This window comes from Oryzias latipes, chromosome 22, assembly GCF_002234675.1.
Source record: "Oryzias latipes chromosome 22, ASM223467v1".
In the NCBI taxonomy this organism is placed as follows: Eukaryota; Metazoa; Chordata; class Actinopteri; order Beloniformes; family Adrianichthyidae; genus Oryzias; species Oryzias latipes.
Window position 1 is genome coordinate 9,955,740 of NC_019880.2, and position 14,487 is coordinate 9,970,226.

At 38.2% G+C, this 14,487-nt stretch overlaps 2 protein-coding genes across 7 annotated transcripts in view; one reads left to right on the plus strand and one right to left on the minus strand.

The window, feature by feature from the left end:
* Window positions 1–7,033, minus strand: part of LOC101173106 (oxidation resistance protein 1-like) — an 18,379-nt gene extending 11,346 nt beyond the window's left edge. For 2 of the 3 annotated variants that reach the window (XM_020713487.2, XM_020713486.2), the window contains exons 1-4: window positions 6,937–7,033; window positions 3,658–3,777; window positions 2,681–2,894; window positions 42–232 (exon numbers count right to left, since the gene is read on the minus strand). In XM_020713487.2, the coding sequence (XP_020569146.1) occupies window positions 42–232; window positions 2,681–2,894; window positions 3,658–3,777; window positions 6,937–6,955 (544 nt within the window). In that variant the 5' untranslated portion in view covers window positions 6,956–7,033. The remainder of the gene's footprint in view (window positions 1–41; window positions 233–2,680; window positions 2,895–3,657; window positions 3,778–6,936) is intronic. The other variant, XM_020713488.2, reaches the window with a different exon arrangement.
* Window positions 7,023–11,836, plus strand: mtfr1l (mitochondrial fission regulator 1 like). Of its 4 annotated transcripts, none has more exons than XM_011490306.3 (7): window positions 7,023–7,155; window positions 8,047–8,177; window positions 8,266–8,373; window positions 8,459–8,568; window positions 8,786–8,997; window positions 10,010–10,385; window positions 10,463–10,678. In XM_011490306.3, exons 2-7 carry the CDS (start codon window positions 8,163–8,165, stop codon window positions 10,578–10,580), a joined length of 939 nt encoding a protein of 312 aa, XP_011488608.1. In that variant the 5' UTR covers window positions 7,023–7,155; window positions 8,047–8,162; the 3' UTR covers window positions 10,581–10,678. The 4 variants fall into 4 exon arrangements, with proteins under 4 accessions (XP_011488608.1, XP_004082297.1, XP_011488609.1 ...); XM_004082249.4 differs by having other exon boundaries at window positions 7,045–7,155; window positions 8,102–8,177; window positions 10,463–11,836; XM_011490307.3 differs by having other exon boundaries at window positions 7,053–7,121; window positions 8,102–8,177.
* Window positions 11,837–14,487: the final 2,651 nt, after the last annotated feature.

The window sequence follows — 14,487 nt, forward strand, 5'->3', positions numbered from 1 at the left end:
CAAATTCAACAGCCTGCAGGTACCAAACCCCACTGGATCACCTTGCAGGTAGTACTGCCGCAGCTTTGGGTTTCTGATGTGGGGGATGTGGTCGAGAGGCCGCGTCAGAACGGGCTGGTTCTGGAGCTGGTTCTGGAGCTGGCCGTTAGCGGCCGCCTCCTGCATTGTCTTCCAGGGGGGCTTTGCAAACTGTGGAGGCTGGGAAACGCCAGCAGGCAGCTTGGATCCCAACCTGAAAGACATAAAAATACTTTCAATCCTGTAAAACTGCACTAGTTTTACAAGAATTTCTATGCACCGTTTACCAAAAAACCGTCCGAGTCTAATCTAATTGTCTAAATTCACTGTCAGACCCACTCCGATCCTCTTTTGATCTATTGTAAAAGTGTTCAAAGTGGTCTTTTAACTACGATTTCTCCTTTTTTAGACCAAATCCAAAAACCTGTGTCATTTTCTAGGAGATTGTTTCTGCAGAGCAGCGGAACAACCCCGCCTCCCTTCCCTCCTGGTTGCAGAGAGCTCTCTGTTTACACTCTCTCCCACTAGTTTACAGCTCCTCACACCCCCAAACCTAAAATTACCGGATGAATCTATTTGTCTGCAAGTGGATGCATCACAGTGAATATTCTATTGGTTGATTATATTAAAAAAAAAAGCAAAGCAAGAGAAGTTTTAAAGTTTTAGGTTTCTGGATTAGTTTGACCCAAGACATAACTAGAGGGATAAACGGTGTTTGACATTTGTTGTTTTTTTGTGGCTAATTTGTTGAGGGTTTTTTTAATTCTATTTTTTATTTTATCTTTTTAGAAAAAAAAAAGAGGAAAATATTCTACATCTCATTCAATCATTCCTCTTATTATGAAGCCAAAATAATATTTTTCCAAACTGGTTGAGACATTGGTTCCACCAATAAGAAGCTGCTGTTGAATGAAGAAGACAAAGAAGAAGGACGGTGGCCCTTGAGGCCAAAGTTCGACATTTCCGGGGGAAAAAAATCACCTGATGTGAGTTTTCATGGGGGTGAGACAACAATCCAGGGATTCTACTTTAATTTTATAACTGTGAAATTAATTATCATTTTAAATCTTAGGTGATGTCTACTAAAATTGAAACAAATTTGTCTAAAATAACACACTTTTTTTTTACAAAAAGGGTCATTGTAGCAAATAATATTTTCCAGACTTCTCTCTGTTAGAAACCTGAGTTAAGAGTTACATAACTCTTTAATTGTAATTTAAGGTTATTTAAAATGTTTATGTTTTTTTATTGAAGCAGCCAAACAATAGATTGTATTCCTTTTTAGCAGCTTTGACTCTTTATGCAAAAAATAGGTGAATAATGAAGACTTGAAAAGCTTTCAGAATTACCTGAAACATATATTTTGACTGAAGTAGATGTCCTAATGCGGACCTATGGTGTTTACTCAGCTACAATTGTTGTTGTTGTTTTTTCTTTTTTTAATTTCCTTTTTTAAAATCATTTATTCTTTAAATTAGGGGAAGCATTAGTTGTCAGAAAGGAATATTTTGCTTTATTCAATGTTTTTGAATATTTCAAAGAATAAGAAGTTTCTTTTTTGAGTCTCTCGTAGAGATGAAGTGCTGTGCAATTTTATTCTGTTCTTTTGGCACATTTCTGTAAAATTGCACTAAAATTCCACAGAAATGACTAGAAAGGTTATTTTTGAATACACTTTATTTAGTGAATAGTTTTCAGTCTCATTTGAATGGTCTCTAGAGAAGTTTAAACAACATCTGTACAGCTGTTTTACTGACAGGCAGTCGAAAAGAGATGTGTACATTTTGAAACACCCCAAAAAAATTGTTTTTGACACAAAGTTAGGGAGAAAACCTAATTCTATCGACATATTTTAAAAAAATTGATTAACTGCTTCTTTTGGCACAATATCAATAATTTTTAAAATTTTCCTGCTTTTTGCATTTCTCGTTAAAAATGTAATTATTTATTTGATTCAGTTTAGTTTTTTTTCTATTGCATCCTCACAATTAAAGTTGTCTCACAGCAAAACACAAAAGGTCAAAAACATAAACCCAAGACTAATCCATTACTGCTATAATCCAATTCAATCCAGATTATTTCATTAAAGCTAAACTGTCTTAACGGTGTACAAACAATAGCCTATATAAGTGATTGCTTCATAGGGTATAGTGTAATCCCTATAATACTCAAGCAATGGGTGACATGGTGACATTCAAAGTCTCCTGCTGCACCTGGTAGTTGAGAATTTACACACTAACCTGGTTTCATTTGGTTACCAATGCTGTGTAGAACAGTATTTGTGCCAGAAAAAGAAGACTCAACACTTTTAAGTGTTTTTTAGGATGCATTTTCCTGATAGGAAAGTACTTGATGTGTGAATAATCAAATGGAGCAATGCCCGCCGTCTGCTCTGTGTTATTTATAGAGGAGTGGGAGTCGTCTGTCCAATGAGGAGCCACAGTTCCATGGAAGGCTGTTCTGCTTTCACCCACATGATGCTCAGATTATTATTGTCATTCAGCAGTGGAAACAGCTCATAAAAAGTTTATTACAAATACTTCTAGAATTGCTCGTTAGAGGTTTCCTAATGTATCTTGTTAAAGATTCTGAACAGTAGGTAAAGTGAGAGGGAAAATGCTTGACGGTTTTGCTTGTTTTCCGACGTGTTAAGAAGCCTGACCTGCTTTTCACGTTGCAGAAGTAGCTGGTCCTGGACTTGTTCCTCTGCGACTCAAGGTACACGGCTCCTAAAGCCTCTGGCCTCCTCACAAATTGAGCCATTCTCGGTTTTTCGTCACTGCGCCGGCGCCAGGAGATGCAATGGGACGAGGGAACGTGACGGCACCCTTCCTTCCTCGATCTCCATCCCTGATCTGTGTTCTCGGTCACAGCACCTACAGAGACAGAGATGTGGACAGAAACATTCATCTGATCCAGGACGTTGGGGGGGGGGCATGACCCTATCTAATGGAACTTTTTTGTTGTATAACCTTACAGTCAGTATGAGCTATTGCACCATTTTCCTAATATTTCACAGAAATATACTAATTTAGCATAGAATATTGTATGGCAGCAGTACAATTTCCCCTAGCAATACTGAATTAATGTCATTTTAAAACAATATTAGCAGTGCTATAACGTTAAATTTATAATACATCCATTTACATGAACAAAAAATAAATATGTTTGGCTGGAATAGCTTACATTGTTGTCATTGTGCTATTCATGATCATACCAAAATACCTGGGTCATGCCATGGGTGCAGATTTGAATAACTGGGTTAGCTTAGAAGAGGCCCTGTTAGCTTTAACCTTGTAAATAAGCTCTAAAAACCCATTATTCTGTTTAAAAAAATATCTATATTCCTTAAATGATGATGGTCTATAGTTAACATCTGAAGAAAGCATTTTAAGCGACATCATCACAGAATCGAGACAGCTAACGGAAACACATCGTGACATCGGCAGCAAATGACAGAGAGATGAGGGACAAGCGGGGAGCAACCTGCGCGGAGGGTTTGCTGACCTTTGTCTTGCCCGTGGATAGAGACGAGTGTCGGTCACATGCGCGTGTTTTCAAAATACAGCGGTGTTGTGGTTGTGGTAGCTCCGCAGACACAGGAACATGATTAATATTGAAGCTCCGCCCCGCGCTCACCTCGCAGTAAAGAAGCTGGTGGTGGGTCAGATGGTTCCGGCCTCCACTCCGCCAAAGAGGAACTGACGAAAGCGGAAGTGGATGACAGGGTCTTATCTTGTATCTTGAGCTTTGAGAAAACTAAATCACAAAAAAGCAATAAAAACGAAACTTTTGAACGTTATTTACTTGTTTACCCGTCTAATAATATAGCATTATAATTTCAGTACTAAACATGTATAATAATTGTGATCGATTGGACAGTTAAATGGAACCCTGATATATCAAACCTATCAAACATAATTTAGTCTGGATCTTACTCTATATTAAGATTCCCTGTGGTTTTTATGCCACATTCCATATTTCTGCACACACTCTATTTGGACTACTGTGATTCCAATGGTATCACCCGTTTTGCATGACTCCATGCCATTTCTGTTGAACATGTAATGCAAATTAAACAGGATTGTTTGTCAATGTTGCAAAACTGCTTGAAGGTTAAAAAAAGTGTCAGTATGGACGAGCGTGTGGGTTTGATGTGAGAACTTGTAAAGAAAGAATGTGAGAACTTGCACACCAAAAATCTGCATCTGTGTATACAAATCTGCTGTAAAGTTTGACAAACAAAATCCCAATTGACAAACTACCATTTTCATGTGTTCATTTACAGTCACACAACTTGAAATTGGCGATTACAACGGCGACCTCATTTTATTTTGGTTTAAGGAATCAGTTCTTAAAAAATTCAGTTTGTGCTCAGACTTTGCTGCAGACAGTAGAAAAGCCACTTGAGAGATTTATTTGCCAAGTTTATGAAGGAAGCTATTCAGACCTGAAAGGTAAGTTTAGAGCTTTTTTCTTTCTCTAGTTTCTCCTTTTTGTTTTTAAACTTTTCTTTATTATGAATATGGTCGTTTCTGTGCATTTAGCTCAGATAATATAAGCATCCACTCCAGATACATTTTGTCGTTATCTTGATAATATTACACATTAACTTGATGATCTCAATTTTACACATCAGGTTGTACATCAATAAGTTCAAGAGCTGTTCAAGAACGTTTGCATTTTAATGTGGATGAAAATAGTTGTAAAAATGAGAAACGTTTGCCAATTCTGTACTTTTCTTCACTTTTGCATGTCAGACTTTACAGATGTTTCCAGTTCCTCCTTATCTTCAGGACAGCAACTACTGCTGGAGGCTGGGGAGGAAGGTAAATAAACATCTGCTGTTGAGAAAAGGGCAGAAATGATGCTAAATGTTACTAATCAAGTCCCATAATCTCCACGTTATTGACTGGATCTTACCGTAGGTTAGTGCATATTAGATCTTTAGGATTTCTCTGTAAGACCAGCTGTGTTTTAATGACTGCAGGTTAAAATGTCAATGAAAGATTATTGTCTCATTTCTTAGCACAAGTTTATGCAAATCAAGTCGTGTTTGTGGTCTTTCTCTAGTTCCGTGTTCTGCTGGCAGTTGAGCCTGCAGGCGTTTGTTACTCTGCAGTTTTTCTGCATCTTTTGTTTTTCAAATAACACATACTGAAAATCAAAGTCAATTATAGAAATTGTCACAGACATTGTTTAATGGGTTAAACAAACAGAAATATCTTTTCGCATTGAAAATCGCCCCCAGTGATGAAGGTAGTGTTACAAAAAGAAACGTTGTTTATACGTTCCGCCTTTTTTTGAAGGAGCCATTGCAATTTTTTTTAACCAATTTGTGAAATGTTTAAAGAAATGTCTGGTTTTTAAAAAATGTACTTGTGTATTTTTTAAGTTAAAGAATAATTATTATTTATTGTATTAAAAAAAAAAGCTTAACCTTTTTGTTAATAAGAGCTATTGAGCATTTTGACTAAATTTGATCCATATTTAAATAAAAGAAATTCTTGAAAATAAACAAAGTGAATTTATGGCATAATCTTTGCTGTAGTAGGACAATAGGGTCACGATTAGTCAGTACAGAAAATTTGGTGACAATAGCTTCAGTATCTGGGCGGCCGTGGTGCAGCGGTAGGGCGGTCGACCCATGTTCGTAATATTACATTATTATTCCCGCCTTACACACCCATGTGTCGAATTGTCCTTGGGCAAGACACTGAACCCCACCTTGCCTCTGGTGGAAGGATGGCGCCAGTGTTCGGCAGCTGAGCCGCCACCATTGTGTGAATGTGTGTGTGAATGTGTGTGTGACTGTAAAGTGCTTTGGGCCTTATAGGTAGAAAAGCACTATATAAGTATACACCATTTACCATCTTCACAACTATTGAGCACCTTTATTATGATTCATATGTCTATTAAAATTTGAAAAACTATGTACAAATAAAGAAAGATGGAATTTCTAACAAAATATTGATTGTAGCATGAATATGATGATGAGTCTTCATTACCAGCTCATATAAATGTAGACATTTAATCATTTTTGAGAGATTATTGATTTTTACAAAAATGGTCTTTGCTCTGAGCTTGCACTTTGTTGACGGTCCCTTGGCAGCCGTGTCGCCGTGTCTGCATTAACAACTCGAAGAGAGCAATTCTCATTACAAGGCAGAAAAAGCAATCTTTTGAAATGCATTTGTAGTTCACTCCATGTCTTCTTCCTCTTTCGGCTTTTTCCCATCAGGGGTTGCCACAGCGAACAAGTCGCATTGGTAAACTTGGCAATGTTTTACGCCGGATGCCCTTCCTGACGCAACCTTCTCAAGGCAACTGGGCTTGGGACCGGCACAGAGAGCAGCCTGGATTTGAACCCTGGTTTCACGGACGGAAGGCGCCGCAAACTAGCACGAGCTAAACCGGCTCTCTTGGAGTTCACTCCATGTGTTAATTCAAAATGATTGATATACTTGCTGTCACATTTGAACGTTTATCAGAAGAGTTATTGAGGTTTGAAGTCAGAATTTGTGAAGACCTTTCCAACTTTACTGAGTCTTCTGAGTCCTGTACTCTGATTGATTGACCTCCCCCTCCTCTGACCCCCCTCTTCCTTGTTCCATTATCGGAGAAACAAATCAGTTTTGGCACAAATGTCTTGGAAGCAATGTGTAGCAAAAGTCCTAGCGCAGTTTTAGCGCTCGTAAATCGCGTCAGCAAATTCGTTGTAATCGCCGGTTTGACGTTGTAACTCTAAATGAACACATGGAAATTGTAGTTTGTCAGTTTGGGTTTCATTTCTCAAACTTTACAGCATAAGAGTTTTACACACAGATGCAAATTTTTGGTGCGCAAATTCTCACATTCTTTTTTACAAGTTCTCCAATCAAATCTACAAGCTCTTCGTTCATTTACATACATTTTTACCTTCATATTTTGACTCCATTTTGCTTGTCACAATCGCTAGAGGGCGCCATTGGGAACATTGTTTTCTGTTGTGTCAGTGACGTAACCCAGGGAGCCAATCAGATCTGAGGACAGGGAGACACAGGTTTCCGGCCTAATGAACAACATTGAAAGACAAGGAGCAGAAGTGAAAAATCCCTAAACCGGTAACTGCTTCGAGCTTTACGGTATAACTTTAATGTAAGTTGAATTACTATTGTATTTTCTAAAGTTAGTAAGATGAATAGACGCTGGTTATTTATTTCAGCAGTGGGTCAAAGCAAACGGTTGTTGCTGTTGGTGCAGCTAAAGCTAAACCTTCTGTGTTTAAACGCCTATTTTAAGCTAACCACCGGCTGTTGCGACCGAAAGACAGCATTTAATAAAAATACAATATGTATTTGTATGTCTGTATGAAAGAATATTGATCTTTTATTGTGAAAGCTTTAACGATGTCCGACTGTGACTGTGTGTCCAATAAGTTAACCTGCGTCTTAGGTCGGCTAGCCTCTTTAGCCGACATTATCTTGACTATTGATTTATTTCGAGGATATCAAAGCAGAAATAGTATTTTAGGTTCGTTGGTGCCATATTTACAAGAAAAAGTTTAAATATAACAACGTGTTCGAGGCTTTAAGTGTCTTTGCTAACCTAACGCCGCACTTAGTATTGTCATTGTGTGCGGCATTAAATACATTATCTGAATATATGTTGTTTTAATAACTTCTATAATAATCAAAATATGTTGGCATATGGAAATCTGGAAAACTGATTTTTTTTAAAACAATGTAATACATTTCCTAAAGTTTATACAAAAATAGTTTAAATAAAAACGTGAATGCTGGGACATTTATGCTCCCATAAGCCTCCAGTGAAATTCTTTTTTACTACATGCTAAAACCTAACATGTTTTTTTATCTTGTAAACTTTTTTAAAAATAAATATACAACAACATTTGTGTATATTTTTAATATTTAAAAAGAAAAAATGGGAGAGACTTTGTGCAATCACATAAAAGGGTAGTCACTTAACAGGCATACTCGATACACTCCTTTCAACTTATACCTAAACTCATTACCGTTTTAATCCTAGGAACAAGTTCAAATACTTAACATGACATCTGCTAACTGAGCTGCTACATCTCCAGACACTACGAGCACCCAGCACTGGCGTGCAACTCTCTAACGGATGACACTGCAGCCATCAGCATGGAAACTCAAGCAGTAAGTTTGTTTTTCAACTTTCCAAAATCCATCTTAATAGCAAATACAGCTGAAGGGCACTCCATGTTTTTGTGTGTGTGTTATGCAGGAAATTATACCTATCTGGCAGAATAAGCCTCATGGATCAACTCGCAGTGTTGTGAGAAGAATAGGCTCCACTCTTCCACTCAAACCTCCACAGAGAGCATGTTTCCAGGTTGACTCAACATTCTCTGTTATTCTTGTACTGTAAATGTAGAACTCTGTGTTAGTTTTGGTATCTTACTGACTCTTTGTGACAGGAATTGCCTGGTTTGCCGTCTCTTCGCCCTGCTGACGGCCCTATGGTTCCTACACTGGCAGATATCGCTTGGATTGTTGCAGATGAGGAGGAGACATATGCCAGAGTGAGGTAAATCAGGCAAATCAGTAAAAAATAAGGGGCAAATTCCTCCTCTGACATCCATTTATATTATCATATTATATTTTCATTATATGTATAATTTAGTGGGTCCACATACAAGTAACAGAAAAAGCTATGTTTAAACCACATACTTGAAGCCTTGACAGAAGCTGGTTTTTCTGGATACTAATCTCTGTATCTGTGGTTTATTTTTCTTTTTTGTAAGGAGTGACACGCGCCCTCTGAAACACGAGTGGAGGCCCACGCCACTCCTGGTGCTCCACAGGAACTCATCTGTGCCTAACTTCCGCCGGGAGGGCAAAAGGATGGAGGGGCTCAGGAAGCCCGGCGTGACGGCTCTTAACTGTACTACAGCCCTGCAGGATGAGCTCAGCAAACTCCGAGCTCAGATCGCAAAGATTGTCGCAAACGACACAGGTTGGTAAATCCCTGTACACTGCTCCAGGAGTCAGAAATCTGCTGTCGTGATTTTTTTTTCTTTCTTTCTTTTTTTTTTTCCAAACTTGCTGTGTTATTTTAAGCATTGTTGACTCTTTTTTTATGACTCTCATGCTGTTTAGACGCTGCCCTGATTCTTCTTAAGCTCCAAAGTATTTTGCCTCAATTTGTAGGTCAGTGACTGAAGCTTACCTCTTCAGTTCTGTGCTGTGTGGTCATCAGTTTAACAGAGGCTTAATGAAAAAAGGGTCTGACCCTCAGTCTGTGTCATCTTTGTTTATGGGTAGATATAGAAAATCTTAACTAACAGTTTCTATTTTAGGCATTTTATTTAAAAAAAATCACAAAGACTGAATTTTGTGTTCCTCCACAAACTTGTAAACACTGAATTGATTCTGTGCTTTTCCCTCCTGCCTGTTTTAGGATATTCTGTTTAATACTCGCCCCTGCTGGTTTAGCATCTTCTCTGATTGGTTCTTTTCCCAGCGTGATGTGGTAGCTTACTTTTAATGAGCTTATTGTTTGCAACCGTGGCCTGGCTTCCTCCCTGTGCACAGAGAATCAGATGGGCAGGAGGATTCACCAGCACAGAGAAAAGACTTTAAACTCCATCTGCAGACTTCACCTTAGTGAGCTCAGTAAACACATAAGTGGTAACTAAACTCCTTTGAAATTGGCTCATGAGTTTTTTCTTTAAAAAAAAAGAGGGAGAAAAACACAGAAATTTGTGTCATACTGCTCTTATCTGGCCTAAACTCCTATAATCAAATTTTGCAAAGAGAAAATGCGATTAGCTGGGAGCTGTAAAGTATGACGGTTGACTGTAAATGCTTTTAACAAAAGATATGGTTGTTGTTGGAAAGCTGTTGCTTAATCTAGTTTATGCCTTAAATTTCCATTGGACACAGCTGACAAAAGCTGAAATGAGCTTGAGATTGTTTTCCCTTTTCAGCTTTGTGGACTGGCAGACTTTGTTTGTCTTTGATTCCAGGCTCCAACCCCCTGACCCCTGACCTGCTCTCGCCCGACGACACCAGCATGAGCTTCTCCATGGCGCCTTTTGAGACTGCGCCCTACCAGCCGGCGGCCATCGCTCCCGCCTCTTTCGTCATCAGCGACGTGACTGAGGAAGACGAAGACGAGGAAGAGGACAACGACAAAGACGAGGTGTCCGTAGTGTCAGAGCTGGTCCCTGACCCTCTGCCGCCGGTTTCCATGACAGCGTCAGCGACTTTCGATCTGGATCGGCCAAGCATGGACTACCAGGAGGCGGAGGAGGACACGGTGTCGCTGTCCAAGTCCACCAGTTTTGCTGATGTCATGGACATCCTGAAGGACATGAACCGAATGAAAATGAGCAAAGACAGGTAAGAGGTGCTCGAGTAAGAACGTTTACTTACCAGTAGTGAAATACTCCTCATGATATTTCTCTTTTTTTTTTTAGGTACAACCGAGGCTGCACATCTCTTCGAGAAGAGGATTCTGCCTTGTTGATTTCAGAAGCTCTGAGGAAAAAGTTTGTCCTAAAAGAAGAAGATACAGCTGCTGTGAAAAGAAAGTAGAGTGTAAGATGTGGGGCATCAAAACCCAAATCCTGCTGCTTCATGTAAGTCAAGAAAGCTGCTGGGCTTTAAATTCTTCTTTAGAAAAATAACAAAAACTTATATCCGATACCATTCTTAAAGCAAACTAGCTTTGCTTGCTGGTTTTTGCTCCTTTTTACTATAAATTCTAGGCGTTTTCTTTTTTATTGACACTCGCCTTTGAGACCTGAAGCAAAAGCCTCCACCAGAGTACAACACAGACTTATTTCTAACAGAATCAGCAGTTGCTGTGCTGCTTTTTGGGTAGATTTATTCTCTATTTCACAAAGGATTCAGATAAAAACAATAATCAGTTTTACACCTATGGCGTTTTATTTTTAAAGAAGGCTGTGAGTGAGAAACGTATGCCTCTTCTACCTTACTGATTTCTATTCTTGTTTTCTAAATAGTTTTTGAATAAACAAGTGTAACATACTTGAACCCATTTCCTGTACAGCTGAAAAGCTGTTGTGCGCACAGAAACATAGATTGTGTATGAACAAAGTGTACTGAAACTGAATCCTGTAGCCTTTATAGCTCCTTTTGTGTTTTTAACTATAGATAGCTAGACATTAAACCTGTTTTGAAACTAAAATGACCTGAAAGTTCTGGAAATTAGGTTAAAAGTTACTGGTTTTCTTGTGTACTTGATTGCAAACTCCTCTAAAAAGGGGCCTTGATTTACTGTTCAAACCTACTGCCTGTTTTGTCCCATTGCTAGAAAGATCGAAATAAAGCAGTTTAAGAAGCATTTAGTCTGAAAATATTCACAGAACTTGACGATTGCTCTGGTAAAGTTTAGAAAGTTCAAATTGGGGGTTGGCTTAAAGGTTCCACCAAAATTTTCCAAAATCCATGTGGAAGCATGTAGACTAAAGATTTCTATTTCGTTTCCTCTTGAAAATTCCTCCATCCCTCTCTACTCTGCAAATGTTTTCGGTTTGTTGTCCTAAATGAGCCTCTCTTTCATCCTTGAACACCTTAAGAAATGAAAAAAGTGTTTGCAAATGTAGATCATGCTGGCCGGGTCTGTGTATTTAGATACCAAAACATCTTATTCTTTCTAACACTTCCCAAAGAAGAGGAGCTGCTCTGTTAGTTTTTTGAATTTCAACTATACTTGAGTGCATGTAATCATTGCAGCATTTATCCCTCACCACCGTGTATATGTTTTTTTCCTCTTTTCTTTGTCATGCAACAACTTGTAAATAAAGATTGCGCAGATGTTTTTTCAAGTTTGATTTCTTTTTTTTTAGAGCATGCCATGATAAGGAACACCACATGGGGGCAGCACTGAGGTTTTCTTTTTCTTTTTTAAAGATCCTTTCATTTCTGTAAAAGACTGCTAATTTTGTTTTATTCCAGCAAATCATTTGGGACAAAGGAAGCAAATATAAACGAAATTTATGCCATGAAAAGACAAAGTTAGGTAGATGGTTAGTAGCATTGTTCACTCGTAAAAAATGTCCAACAGTTTGAGGTAAAAACATTTTTCTTGGAGTTGGTGCTTGCAAAACGCAGATAACTTTATACAAAATGCTTCTTTGTATCTGAACTTATTGAAACGAAAGTGAAAGTTTTACACCATTTGTTATTTAACCCTGGAGAACCCAAGAACAATTATTTTGGACTTTTAAAGTTTTAATGACAATTATTTTTGTCTGTTTTGTTCATTTTAGGTAGCAGCGATTAACAGTGGCCAAAAAAATAATTGAAACAAAAAGTGGATTTTCCAGTTTTAAACTGCATTTTCTACCTACAAGTAGAGTATTGGGACAAAAAATAAATTAGGTGATTATATTGTGGTTGCGTGATCTACTGCATTTATTAACTGTGTTTTCCTTCTTTGACTCTTACAAAGGTGCAGTAAAAGAACAACCAGATAACAGTAATATATCCGCCAGTATTGCATGTAAGTTTACCAGTATTTTTTTATTTACTGGTAGTTTAGTGGAGAAACAGCTACTTTTAGTTTTAAGCTAAATTTATTATTATTCAAATCAAGTTCTCAAACAAATGAAGTGTGTGGCATTTAGGTGAAGAGGTCCTTCAGGTGGTGACTGCATCCCCTCTTTACCTGATTAACTGCACTGGCAACACTCCCACTCTTCTATTTTCCAGTACAGTATTATTGGTAACCCACATTGTTTCCCATTTCCTCCACTTTCCCTGGATGCTCTGGGCCCTCAGTGATTCACAGTCTATTTTCTGTTCTGAGTCCTTGGCCTACTTTGTCCCTCTTCACCTCCACGGTGGACTTTCTCCCTTTTTTGGATGCAAGGAGAAGTCTGTGGAGGACTCTGTTAATAGGACTGGATGGCAAATGAGCTCAGTTAAACCTATAAATACAGGAACTCAGTTCAATGTGACATTGGCACATTTTGTCTTGTCGGAGAGGGTTTCGATTTAAGCAGTTTGGGCCTGGTATCTGTTACTGCCTATTTAAACTTGCAGTGACCTCCTCTTTTGCGTTCTAATCAAAAGTTAAGGCTAAGAATTCCCCAGATTTCTGATGAGTCTTTGCAGCATCAATGGAATCCACTCAAACCACCAGGGCCAGAATCTCCAGACAAGCTAAAGCTCTGCAATCAGAGGCAGTCGAGCGGAAAATGCTTCAACAGGTAGATGATCCGTCTTCCTGACTGGTCAGCGTGGCTCCTCCATTTCCCTTTGCCTCAAAGCTTTCTATCAATGTCTTCTTACACCCCCAGAAGCTCGTATGACAAAAGCTTTTCTGCAGCAATCAGCAACGTTGCTCCAAACCCTTCTTGTGGTTTAATCAGAGGAAAATGTTTTGATTAGTGTGTCCTATTTATAAGGAAAAGATTAGAAGATGATATTGGAAATTCAAAATAACTGATAAAAATGAATCATTCTAGGACTTTATTCAGCTTAAAGAAATGATGCATTCCACCATAAGGAATTCTTGAACTGCTAAATGGCCATGAAGTGATCAACTTTAGGGCACTTTTCACATGTTTAAGCATTTAAACATTCTTTTTGATCACTACATTATCTCTTGTTTTAAAGGAATATCCTTGGGATGCAACAATTGTCAGTTTATACCTGAACCATATGTTACACTATTAATATAAATCATGCAGAATTGTTGCATCCAAACTGGACACCAGTATGTTTACATTGAAAGTTTCAAACTTGTGTTTTGTTAAATGTAAGAAGGATTTAGTATTTATTGTTTAATTATACCATGGCCCGGGTGAATACTCGATTCTGATTGGCTGCTGGGTGTGCATTAAAACCTGATAACCGCACGGTGGAAAAAAAAAAGTTCCGGTCACCTAGCTTAAATGTTTCGTATCACTGCGCCGGCTTCTTTTAAACAACCTTTTGCTTCATCATTTGGACAAAAACAAGCGGTAAGAGGAGAACTTGCTGTCTGAACTGATGCTTCATTCAACCCATCAGAAAGATCAGCATATATATATCGCCGCATCATGTAACAAATAGTCCGCTTTTTGTGAAAAAAGCGATCCAAATCGGAAAAAAAAGAATTAAGGACTAAAAACTTGTTAATATGTATTGCTTTTGTAAGTGACCATGGTATAAGCGGGTTAATGGCCTTCGAAGAGGCAGCGTGTTTACTTTTTAACGCACGCCACGGAGGACGGTTGCTTCCGCGAAGTAATAACGCACACTTCGTCGGCCATTAACCCTTATTTACATTACATAAGGTTTAGTAAAAGACTAATGAAAGGTGTTTCTTCATACTTGCATATTATCCAATTAGAAAAAAAGTGTTTTTGTTGTGTTGGAATGCACAATTCAAAAATCAAACTAAAACAAAACTGACCTTAAAATTTAGGTTTGAACCGAATTATGGAGAAAGTGAAACATTACATCCCTAATATCCGACAGGGGTCTTCAA